This window comes from Mercenaria mercenaria, chromosome 16, assembly GCF_021730395.1.
Source record: "Mercenaria mercenaria strain notata chromosome 16, MADL_Memer_1, whole genome shotgun sequence".
NCBI lineage: Eukaryota > Metazoa > Mollusca > Bivalvia > Venerida > Veneridae > Mercenaria > Mercenaria mercenaria.
In genome coordinates, this window is record NC_069376.1 from 54,855,704 (window position 1) to 54,868,799 (window position 13,096).

The 13,096-nt window shown below is 35.2% G+C and overlaps 1 protein-coding gene across 1 annotated transcript in view; it reads right to left on the reverse strand.

Annotated features, from left to right (window-relative positions):
• Positions 1–12,822, reverse strand: part of LOC123540829 (uncharacterized) — a 30,720-nt gene extending 17,898 nt beyond the window's left edge. The window contains exon 1 of the mRNA XM_045326143.2: positions 12,740–12,822. Coding sequence (XP_045182078.2) covers positions 12,740–12,753 — 14 coding nt within the window. The 5' untranslated portion in view covers positions 12,754–12,822. The remainder of the gene's footprint in view (positions 1–12,739) is intronic.
• Positions 12,823–13,096: the final 274 nt, after the last annotated feature.

The window sequence follows — 13,096 nt, forward strand, 5'->3', positions numbered from 1 at the left end:
TTAAGTGTGCACACTACTACGTAATTGTCCCCCCCCTCCTCTCCCCCCGCCCCATTCATCATATAAACACTATCCGACGATTTCTAGGTATGTTTGTTAAATTTGGTTAAAGAAACGTTATTTTGAATTCAGTTAACATTGTAAATAATGTAGATCTAAACTCTGTATACATTTTACCGCCTTTTCACGCAACGTTGTTTTAAGGACGTCACGTCCGTTGTTTTTATTGTCATTCTTCCCTGATGCAAGCTTAACGCCGAAACGTTGGAAGTTAATAATTATCTATTAACAAACGCTACACGTGTTGTTGTTGATATTCCTGTTCAGAATGTGTCAGTTAATAGTTAAGTTTCTTTTTAATACACAACCAATGCACTAAGAACTTGTCTTCTCGCGATTTCATTCACGAGGTTTGAAAATCATCGGTTTTCTATTAATCGATCGGTAGGTCAGTACATATGACCGTTGAATGTATAAACTTTTGACTTACACTTACGATTGCAAAATGTTCGATTTGCCTTAATCTTATTCATAATATACGTATAATGCTGAGTATTTTCTGAGCAGCCTGTAAATGTTCAAGAGTATTAAACACGATGTTTTGACATGTATAACAATATGAGTTAACACAGTAATGATATGAAAGAAAAGAAAATTTCAAGTTATCTTTTAATGTTTCTTTTTTTATTATTTTATAATGTTGGTGAAAACGAGCTCAGGAGACTTTTTTCTCATAAATGAGGAAGACAATAACACAGATTTTTAATTACAAGTCACGTCCAGGCAGACAACAAGATCGTGAAAAAATAGAGTAAATTTCTTTTTAAAAAACGTAGAATGCTTAAATAAATCAAAGCCTTGAGAGATGTCTGGTGGTTGCGGGTTTTGCAGGAATTATTTTCATTTAAAATGCAAATCTATAAATATACATGTATAAGAAACAAATACTAATGTGCCTCATATCTAAGATAAACTCTGCCTGACCTTACATGAACAGCTGGAAGTCAGAGATGTAACCATGGGCTGGAATACCTAATCATTGACAGATCTTATATAATCTAAATGACCAGTGTGAATGGATAGAGGATGAATAAGAACTACTTGATCATTGATAATTCATCCGCATTGTCCATGAATGGGACTACTTTGTGTAGCACATGAACATCCTTCCTTTGGATGTGATTTGGAATCAAATAAAGATACTACATGATTGTCAGAAATACACTTAACTTTGGTAGCAGGATAAATCCCGCAACCAAAAATCAAAAAAAAAAAAAATGCAAATCGCACTCACCTTACTCATACCCTATTCCGATTTGAAATGGCAGTCACCATAATTTATGATTCCTCAGCTAATTTAATTGTTAAAGAAGCTAACTGGTCATGTAAATTTATCTTGAAACTATACATTAACAATAGCTATAATGTATTTTTAAATCAATATTTAAGTTAACTTTAACTTCAAAGATAAAAAAAGACTTAATAGAATAAAGATCAAAGAAAAGGGCGGGGAAAAATACTTACCTGAGTCGCAATTTGGTCAAAACAGAAAAAGTGACGTGTAGATTCATCTCATTTGCGAAAAGGACAGGCCTGGTAGAAGAAAAGTCAATTATTCGACCCAAACATTTATGTAAATATGAAGTGTCCGTTTCAAGGGAAGATAATAAGCTGACCTCGATTCAAGATGAATATCATAGAACATGAAAACTATTTTTTTAAATAGTTGTATATGCTTGCTTGCAATAACGTTTCCAATTCGTTCATCAAAAAAGCAGTAGGTCAATTTCTACTTTTGTGCGACTGTGCTTAGCCGTCAACACATTATTCGTTCTTAGCATTTTCGTTACAGTTTCCTGTATGTGTTGTGATCAGCAGTTTTTTTTTCCAATTTGTTTTTTGAGTATCGTATATTTGCCGTATATCAATTCTGATCGCAGAAAGTAACGTTAAACTGTTCCATTTATGAATGTAAAATTCAACCTAGAAAAAGTATGTGGATCTAGTTTCAAAGTAGCAAAATAAACCTTTTCTGTTAATAGATATTTGACATTGACCCAAACATTTTAATACACTTCAATCCCATCTCCAAACAACATGGTGGTCCATGTTGTAAACATATCTCATTAATATTGCTAACGACCCAATGTCATGAAATAAACTTTGAATTCTTAAGTAGACGAATTGCGGACATACGTATTTTATTTTAAGATGTAATGTCATAGATTCGTTGTATAACCAGACTAAAATGGCATGCGATGAAGTGTTTTATTAATGCATTCGGCCTCTTCCTGAAATTTCTAAACATAGTTTAAATATATTTTACTCGTACCGGTATCAGGTACATATTTTCAAATCGATTTAATAGCTATAACTATTTACTATATTTTACAGAATATTTTCATATCAATAAAGAACCTGCTATGTAAACGTGAAATTCAATGACTTACCATAAATGCACAATTTCAGGGCTCACGACTACGTTGTACCTCGCAGACAACACGGTGTCAATTCATAACGGATACCTCATAGCGCAATTTTTGTGCCCAGTACCCCGAAGCGTAGGAACCGGAGCCTCGCAATTAAAAACAAGAGGGTCATGATGACCCTGGATCGCTCACCTGAGTAATATGAGCCACATGTTTCAAATGGCAAACTGATGCTAAAATATTAAAAACGTAGGTCAGTAGGTCACATTCATGGTAACTGAAAGTCGGGTTTAAGATCGGTGTGCAAAACGGTACATGTCATCCAAATTTCAAGGCTGTATCTTAAAAAACAAGAAAGTAGGTCAAGGTCACAGTTAAGTGATCCCTCATCACTTAGGGTCATCAGGTAATTATAATTAAACAGTCTAGGAAATATGATCTGATAATTTTTGAAGTATTTTTTCCTATATAACTCATAATTATAACAAGAGGGTCATGATGACCCTGGATCGTTCACCAGAGTAATATATTTCAAATGTCAAACTGATGATTTTTAGCAATTTTTTGGAAAATTTTCCGATGTACAATCAAGTAACCCCTGGGGCGGGGCCAATTTTACCCCGGGGGTCATGATTTGAACAAAGTTTGTAGAAGTCGACTAGGCAATGTTACATATCGAATATCTAAGATCTATGCCTTCTGGTTTATTATAATTAAGCAAATTTATGAAGATTTCCCTATGTACAATAAAGTAACCCCTGGGGCTGGGTCAATTTGACCCTGAGGGGGTCAAGATTTGAACAAATTTTGTAGAGGTCCACTAAGCAATGCTACATGTCGAATATCTAAGCTCTAGGCCTTCTGGTTTATTCTTAGAAAATATTGAAGATTTTTCTATGTACAATCAAGTAATCCCATGGGGCGGGGCCAATTTGACCCCGGGGTCATGATTTGAAGAAATTTTGCAGAGGTCTACTAGGCAATACTACAGGTCAAATATCTAAGACCTAGGCCTTCTGGTTTATTTTTAGAAATTTTTTGAAGATTTTCCTATGTAAAATCAAGTGACCCCTGGGGCGGGGTCAATTTTGACCCTGGGGTCATGATTTGAACAAATGTTGTAGAGGTCACTAGGCAATGCTACACGTGAAATATCTAAGCTCTAGGCCTTCTGGTTTATTTTAAGAAAATTTTTGAAGATTTTCATATGTAAAATCAAGCGACCCCTAGGGCGGGGTCAATTTTGACCCGGGGGTCATGATTTGAACAACTTTAGTAGAGGTCCACTAGGCATGCTACATGTCAAATATCTAAGCTCTAGGTCTTCTGCTTTTTGAGAAGAAGATTTTTTAAGGTTTTCCTATGTAAAATCAAGTGACCCTGGGGCGGGGTCAATTTTGACCCGGGGTCATGATTTGAACAACTTTAGTAGAGGTCCATTAGGCAATGCTACATGTCAAATATCTAAGGTCTAGGGCTTCTGGTTTTCGAGAAGAAGATTTTTTAAGATTTTTCTATGTAAAATCAAGTGACCCCTGGGGCGGGGTCAATTTTGACCCCGGGGTCATGATTTGAACAAACTTGGTAGAGGTCCACTAGGCAATGCTTCACACCAAATATCTAAGCTCTAGGGCTTCTGGTTTTTGAAAAGAAGATTTTTAAAGTTTTTCCTTTCGGTTGCCATGGCAACCAGAGTTCTGCATGGAATTCAATTCTTTGAACAATTTTTAGAGAAGACCATCCAAGGAACATCCCTGTGAAGTTTCATCAAAATTGGTCTGTTGGTTTAGGAGGAGATGTTGTTTAAAGGAAAGTGTGGACGGACGGACGGACGACGGACGGACGGACGGACGGACGGACGGACGGACGCCGGACGGTGAGCGATCACAATAGCTCACCCTGAGCACTTTGTGCTCTGGTGAGCTAACAAGCGAGTTGTCAAAAACCACAGACGTAGTAAATAAAAGTTTGCTGTATTTTCACAATAAAAGTCCGGGAGTTATACGGAACTAGCTATACATATTTCTTATGAATACATGGCTAAAATGAAACTTTAAAAATTCAATTTCATAAAACAGTGAAAACAATTGACAGGTGTAAGCTGAAGTAGCCGAGAACACGCAGATTTTTCCGCATAATTTCGATGCATGTCACGTTTTCGTCAAGCTCATTAGTGCTGACAGCTTTTCCCGGTATACATACTTAACTAATAATAAACGATCCATGCTATCATTTGAAGAGCTACAGCAAGATGCAAATTGAATTCAAACGAAATGGCAATGGTATGGGAGTCCTTTTTAAGCGTGTAATGTACAAGTGTTTTGATATTGATGATATTTATGCATTGTGGACATTTTGGCCAAAGTTATTATTGTCATTCATTTTCTGGTTTCTTTTGAAACATGCACTGACGTTTTTGCCCTAAACATTTGACAGTTAAAGGACAAACTGCAAGTTTCTCATCTGTTGTAACATAATGCATTTTACAAACTTGAATGACGTCAGAAAGGTCGCATATAATTATCATAAGCAGTGCATAATGACGAAAACTGTGCACTGGAGTTCTATTTTTTAGCAGTTGTGAAAATGCAATTTTGCTATATTTGTTTCGTGGGCTATCCCTGTCTGACTGTATTCTGTTGCGTTGTTTTTTCGACTACAAAAAATTGATAAGCGAAGTTCCTACACTCAATATTTCTTTGTCTCTTGTTATAATCACGTAACTATTTAAATTTCATTAGCACCACCTCTGTCATTTATACGCAACAGAAGACGTGTATTTCATATAATTTCATATGTTGCTATAAATGGTGTTTTGTATGTAATAACCCCGTGGTGGCGAGGCCTATCATTCCATAATTATAACCAGTTTGCGGGAAATCAATTTATGGCTTTTCCCTACTTCCCGAACTGGAAACCTGTTACTGTATAAAGTAACTTGTTTCCCGTCTGGGAAGCGAAGTCATAATTTTGACTTGCTTCCATCACATGGCCCGGTGCATCAGAGTATACATGGCGTCGTCATTAAATGGCGTCAAATACATTACCTAAATTTCTATCGTTCCGAGTTTTTAATGTCATAACAAAATTGTTATTTAACTTTTATATTTTTTTTCAAAGCTTCCCGAACCGGAAATGTAAAAACAGATATGTATATGAGCCGTTCTCCAGCAAAACCGGGCTTAATGACATTTTTTTCGATCTTTAGGTTTTGACATTTTCCAATTTATCAAGCTTAAACAAGTATGACTGTGAAAACTGTTTTATTCTATGTAAATAAGTTTTTTATTTATAGAGTTTTAAAGTTACATGGTGCTATGCGCAGGAACGTCAAAAATGCGCTGTTATGACGTCATGATAACGTCGTAAAGAGCTTTATAAAATGTGTTTCGGTGTCAGTTATAATTACTATTCAACATTATTCTGCAGGCTATAACTATAGGAGAAAACATTTCTTCTGTCAAAATAAACGTCTTATTCAGTATAAGATACATATATGGTAATTCGTCTTTCGTTTTGATATACATGTAGATCTAGTGATCATTGCGATCTTAAAGTAACTAACCCACAGTTGTCCAAGATTTTTTCAACATATTCATTTTCACCAAGTTTGAAATAAAATGAATATGTAACATTGAAAAAATGATAAAGTTGGTGAAAAGAAGAAGTAAATATCCGTAAAAACACAAAAATAATGTATTTGTTTACATTATTTGAAAAGCGTTGCAACGGTTTACTACTGTTTTCACAATATATTTTGTCATTCATAAGGACATCTTTGACAAATTCATATCTCAATTAGTTTGTGCCACTAGCAACTTTCAGAATAAACACATACTGATTTTTGAAAGAAAAATATTTTCGTCAAAAATGTGTGGGTTAGTCCCTTTCAAAACATGGGAGTAAAACTAATTGTATATAAAATTCTTGAGTCTCATAGATTTTGCCCTTTCAAGAAAGAAACAATGTCTGTCTAGTTTCACATCTATTTAACATTATATTTAAACATATTGTTATAATAACAACGTAAATATAACAGCAAAAATTAATGTTGATCCGGGTCCACGCTGGTCGCAAAGCCTCGAAGATTCCCGAAGGCAAATTTTTCCGTGACGCGGCTCATATATATTCCAATTCAAGTGTCTACAAATGTCAAACGACTACTGATCACTAGGCGCTGGGCACGTGCTATCCTGGTGCATTGGGCGTACATAAGGTCTGACGGCCTTATAAAGGTAATCCTGGCGTTCTCGTGTAAGTCCATGGGCAGGGATAACTGTTGGTAAGTCGTCTGCTGGAAATACACGATCCTGAGACCGCAGCACGTTTACAGCCGTTTCATCTGTGTCTCTGTTCTCTTTCACAGTTACTACACCAGGTTTGTCAGAAGACATCTTGAAGTACTGGTACTTCCTGCATGAAGAAGAAAATGAAGTAGTCATCGAAAACAAATAATGCTTTGCTTTTTATATGTATACAGCTTTGCAATAAATTACTTATTCTGTAACGCACTCTTGTGCAACGTGATTACCATTACCTAGCATTTTTGGACAAAATCAGTACAAATTATTATTTTTTTTGCAAAATAAGCATTTCGTTGATACAGCCTGCTTCTATGGACACAAGTGGCTTTGTAAAATATCATAGCTACCTTATCCCACGCATTGGTTTGATAACAGGTCCCAAGAACGATTTCCAGTCACGCCATTGCCAAGCAGGATATCGAACAGCTTCATTTGTAGCAGACGACATATCAACAACGTGTTGCAACTGAACAAGGGAATCACAATCGGTGCGCCGGTAAAGCTTCTTTAAAGAAGCAAACCCGCTGTCAACAAGGCAGCGTGCATGGCCAGGAATCTGCATATGGTATTCGATCTCCTGGTGTCTTCCTGTCATGACACGCCACATGAAATATCCAATCACATACTGATTCTTGTTCTGGCCTGGAAATAATAAAGCATGGAAATAAGTTTTTATTTGCATTAATGCACGTTTGCTTAAGGCTTCAACGGTTGAACAGAATGTTATTTTTAGTAATGCAAATCATTAATTATTAATGAAAGTCAATTTGGTATGTTCAAAACTTAAATTGCAACATCAATTACCGTGAATACGGTGGCACAGAGGTGACATAGATGTTTTTTTTATATTAATACGTGCGCACGTAATAACTAATACGTGCGCACGTACTAGAACAAAAAACATCATCGCACATACTATTAAAAAACATCTTCGTACGTATAAAGTAATACGTGCGCACGTACTAGTACAAAACACATCATCGTACATACTATAAAAACATCTTCGTACGTATAAAGTAATACGTGCGCACGTACTAGTACAAAAAATATCATCGCACATACTATAAAAAACATCTTAGTACGTATAAGTAATACGTGCGCACGTACTAGTATAAAAAACATTGTCGTACGTATAAAGTAATACGTGAGCAAATAAAAGGTTTTACGTGCGCACGTATTAGTTTATGCGTAGGTAGATGTTTTTTATAAACTAGTAAGTGCGCACGTAAAACATTTTACGTGCGCACGTATTACTTCATCCGTACGAAGATGTTTTTTATAGTATGTGCGATGATGCTTTTTGTACTAGTACGTGCGCACGTATTACTTTATACGTACGTAGATGTTTTTTTATAGTATGTGCGATGATGCTTTTGTACTAGTACGTGCGCACGTATTACTTTATACGTACGTAGATGTTTTTTTATAGTATGTGCGATGATTTTTTTTTGTAATAGTACGTGCGCACGTATTACTTGTTACGTACGAAGATGTTTTTTATAGTATGTGCGATGATGTTTTTTGTACTAGTACGTGCGCACGTATTAGTTATTACGTAAGCACGTATTAATATAAAAAACATCTATGTCACCTCTGTGCCACCGTACGTGAATAAAGCATTATCAATCTAATTAGTATAGCTTTATAAGACCTAAGTGAATCATTGAAAACTGTAGCTCTACTGTTTATTGAAAAGTGGTTATAAACTTTTTCTTCACATAGATTTAAATGCGTTTATTCCTTTAATATTGTTTTATTATTACCGATATTCGCGTTCTGATATGTAAAACAATCTCACCTGGACAATTATCAGCATGTATGGCACACTTTGTTTCCCCAGTACTGTACGAGTTCATGGCATAATCTAGCATGGATATAACTGCATTCGGCCCATGTGTTGACGTTCCATCTTTCCCAATAGTTTCATTTTCATCTATTAGAAAGTTCAACTGTTTAGGCATTCCATCGATCCGAAAACCAAAAATCTGCACTTTTCTCAGAGTGAGAAAATACAAGGGGCCCATTTGTCTGGAATGGTGAGGGATACTAACATTCTGGCAAAAGTCAAACGTGTAATGTACATACTTTTCCAGGTTTTCATTTTGGTAGGACTCTTTTGCCATTTTAATGCAGTCATTATAGACTTGCCTCTCTTTTTGTGCATATATCACATGGTTCTGAAAGTTGCTTGTTGATTGTATCTTTTCCTCCTCCGTAACCGAATCCACAATGGCCTTTCTCATCTTTTCACACGTGGCACACACGTCATCTCGTGGAGTAGCAATCCTAATATGTGGCAAACAATGTGTCCATATATTACAAAACGTGGAATACTTCACAGAACGACAGGGTGGTTCTAACTGCGCGCACATGTTCACATATTTTTCATGTAAATTCATCTTTGTTGTTTCACTTGTAAGATAAATTGGTGCTATATTGTCGCCACCTCGTGGTGCTGCAGGCTGTGGCAAAACCATAGTCATCTGCATAATTAGATACAAATTGCACCAATCTTTTAATGTCCTCAAAAACGAGTGATTTTGCCGTTTTCCTTCCAGTATTTCCGTGTATCCTTGGAGCAACACCATTCTTATTTACATGTGTCATAATGTTCTGTAGACTGTGTTTTCCAATGTCAAAAACAAGCATAAAAGTCTTTCTGCACACAAACTTGCCTTGGAATTTGAAGTCATGTCTAAATCTAACACGTTTCCTCCCTTTCTTTGTGTTTTCTTTGTCTCTGCTATCAGCCAATGTTGCCATTATGTACATTTCCTTATCTTGTTTTTCCATTTCTCTAATATTTAGAATGTGTCCGTGCAACTCATCTATTTCAAAACAGGCATGACAGTTTCTTTGGCAACCACAACCAACTGACTTAAATTGTCTTACCCTAATCAAATCCGGGTCAGCTTGAGCCAACGATGGCGATGTCCTATTTTCATCGTTCTCGTTGCTAGATTCCTCACTTTCATCCGAATGGCTAGCTGGTAAACTATCCAGATACTGCCTTACTCTTTGGTCAACATCTGCTACACTGCCCAACTCAATATGTTCATCGAAATCACTTTCCTCTTCATCACTGTAATCACTCATCTGTGAGACACATGGGGTAGCACTCGGGGTCCGCCCAAATGTTCGGAAAAACAAACTCTCCAGCTCCTGAAAATGATTGAATATATTTCAATGTGTTTTATTTCTTCGGACAAAAGTGATAATTTGGTGCAATAAGCAAGGAATTGTAAATCAATCTAGTCGCAATCTTTATTTCTCTTCTACTGTATCGATCAAGAATTTGATGCAAGATTTATAACTCACCATAATACTGTTTTCCTATATATAGAGTTATAGTGCTTATAGAGAAATGTAATTTCGGATGATAAAAGAATGACTTCAATTTAGATTCTAAATGACGAGCCAATCTATATCCAAAAATGGTAAATTATTTAAATTCATTCATTGAGTTTTTTTTTGTTTTTTTTTAAAGTTCTCGTTCTAGAAAGTCAATTTTTCGAATAATAGAAATATCGTAATTTTATTGAGTAAAAAAAAAAAAGAATTAAAACAAATTCCTCTTTCAGGTTTCGAACCCACGCCTGTCTGACTACCAAAAGAAACAGTAATTACAAGCGCCTTAGACCGCTCGGCCAGTGACTCAGTAGATGCTATGCAACTGATTTTTATTGTATATAACCATAATATATCGTAAGGCAGCTACGGCCCGCTTAAATTTTTGCTTTTTACATTTTTTATTTATTTTTTGTATGTTTGCCGTGCCAATTGATCTCAACAACATATAAGCTGGTGTCTTTGTATGAAAAATAAATCTCTCAAATTGCATCGAGCGTTTAACGGAAACTTGACGATGCAATTTATATAGTGGGTGGGGACACCGGGAATCGTAGAAATCTGATGTAGATCGAGATGCTTTACGCTAAATCATGAGAAAAAAACTCTAAATAGATATATCTAGCGGGACAAAATTATATTTTCTTCCTTTCTTAGGTCTTCATCTTTGAACTTTTTGTCGGGTTTTCTGATACCGACTTTCTGAGGTCACTTCTGTCTCAAAAGTAAACAAATGTAAGTTACACATTTCTAAAATGCACAAAGCAATGCACAAATCATTATTAGTGAACTATTGGTTTAGAAGAAAACTCTTACCTCTAACTCCTCATCCATATTTAATTATCATTAACTAGATCTATCCAAAAACAAGAAAACAATCGATTTAATTTACACACGTGTTGTTTGTAAACTTTCTGAAAAGTTGATGACGCACTGTGTTGATGACGTCAACCTTTAAACTGGAATTTCCAAATAACGTCACGAACGTCAATAAGCCCGGTTTTGCTGGAGAACGGTCCATATTTACATTAAATTTGTATTCAGCCATAATAAGATTCCCTTTCCACTCAGGTTTTTTTTTTGTTATTTGCTTAACTTATCGGTACTTTTTGAAAAACGAATAATTTAATATAAATCTTATATCAAGAGCTTCCCGATGAGGGAAGTAACGTTTCCGTTTTGTTAATTTTTGAAAGTATTTTCAGTAATTTCAATGCTATTTTTTTCTTAGGATACTTTGCATAAATACATCGACTGTATGGGTTTTGCATTTTTCTTTTCATAGGTTGCGTACAGCTATTTTCTCGTTCTAAACTGTTTATTTTTCCAGTTTGACATTTGTTTTTGGTTTATGCAACCAAAGAATGGACTTCGTTTTCTTACATTTAATCTAAAATAAAACAATGTTTATTGTTAGAGAATGAGAAATCTATATTTTTCGAGGAAGTTTATTTCAGTATGTTAGAGTTTGGACACACCCAAATAGCGCTTGTATAATACATGAGTTCATAAAAAAACAGCTACAGAAGCAAAGATTTTGTAAGTTAGAAAAAAACAGAGAATTGTAAGACGATTTTCTCTTTATATAGAACGCATTTAAAGTATGTAAGTACTAGATATTTATATGAAAATCAGTGTTTTATTTTTCAGGAACGCGTATGTAAGTACTTTTTCTGTACAACATATAACGTCAAGTCAATATTTATGTGTACAATTATACAATTTTGTGTGTGAAGCTTAAAGGAGTCATGTGTCATACACCTAGTCCTGTGCAATATATTTTGAACAATTTGCATTTGCGAAAAGGTATCCCATGCATTTAAAATTACAGGTACCTTATAAAATACGCCTTTTCCTCGTTTTATGGAGCACTTGTGTGAATGGTCATTTAGGACTGTGTTAATTGTTTTTAACTCTTTTACACTGAATAAATAAAAACTTATACTGCAACTACTATACTTTAACCAAATATTTGTCATGGTTTACATAATACGCCGTGATCTGGGCAATTTATTTTCGATAGAGAACGTTGTTTTGCCCTTCGTTGCATTAAATGCATATCATACTACAAAAATAAACGTATCAAAAGTTCCATGAGACATGGCGAGAGTCTTAATAAATCGTATTACCTTCTTTATAAACATGTTTACCGGAGTCCATCATACCTAGTTTGTTTTGAGCTATGAGGTTCCTGTGCCCTGCGCTTCGAGGTGCTGGGCACGGTAAAATGCGCTACGAGATATCCTTTACGGATTGACACCGTGTTAAAAATTTGACTACATTACAAATTAGAATTTGTAGTAACAGATTGTTCATACTGAAACATCATTGTAAGTTTTTAGCCTCATATCGGTAAATGAAAACAGTGCGTCCAATTGTAAAAATGTCGTAATGTCAATAAAATACATAAAAATTCACTTTTCTAAATTCATGTACACGAAACATACATAGTACGTAATTCTACGTGTTTTAAATAAACAATATTTTAACGATGTTTTTAACTTGACTTTTACCGTTTAATACGCTGTAAAATCCAACTCGCTCACTGACAAACACTATACATCATGGGTTCTACTATATTCATATATTAAAATTATTAATCGGGCAAGTTCACATTGTAATAATAAATTTAACGTGATAAAATAAAACGGTTCTTACATGTTCTCTTTCATTTACCTTGCAGCATTGCAATCCGAGAACTGCGAAACACATATGAACGAACAATTTATACCTGTGCTGCCGAAGGCAATAAAAACCGTTAAACCGCAGCCTTACATTTCCGCTTCAGTTTCCGCGCTGTTTGTGCTCGATTAATATTATGAAATGACGAGATGTACTTGATTGACAGGACTGGTTATTTATAATATTTATATATGAAAAAAAAATGAAATGCTCATTTTGTGGTGAATCGAATAACCAGGCTCCTAGGAGACGGTCATCGTAGAAAAAAAGTAAAAAAGAAAAAGAACTCTAACGTTAACGATTGTTTTATCACATAGCATGCAATATTTTGCA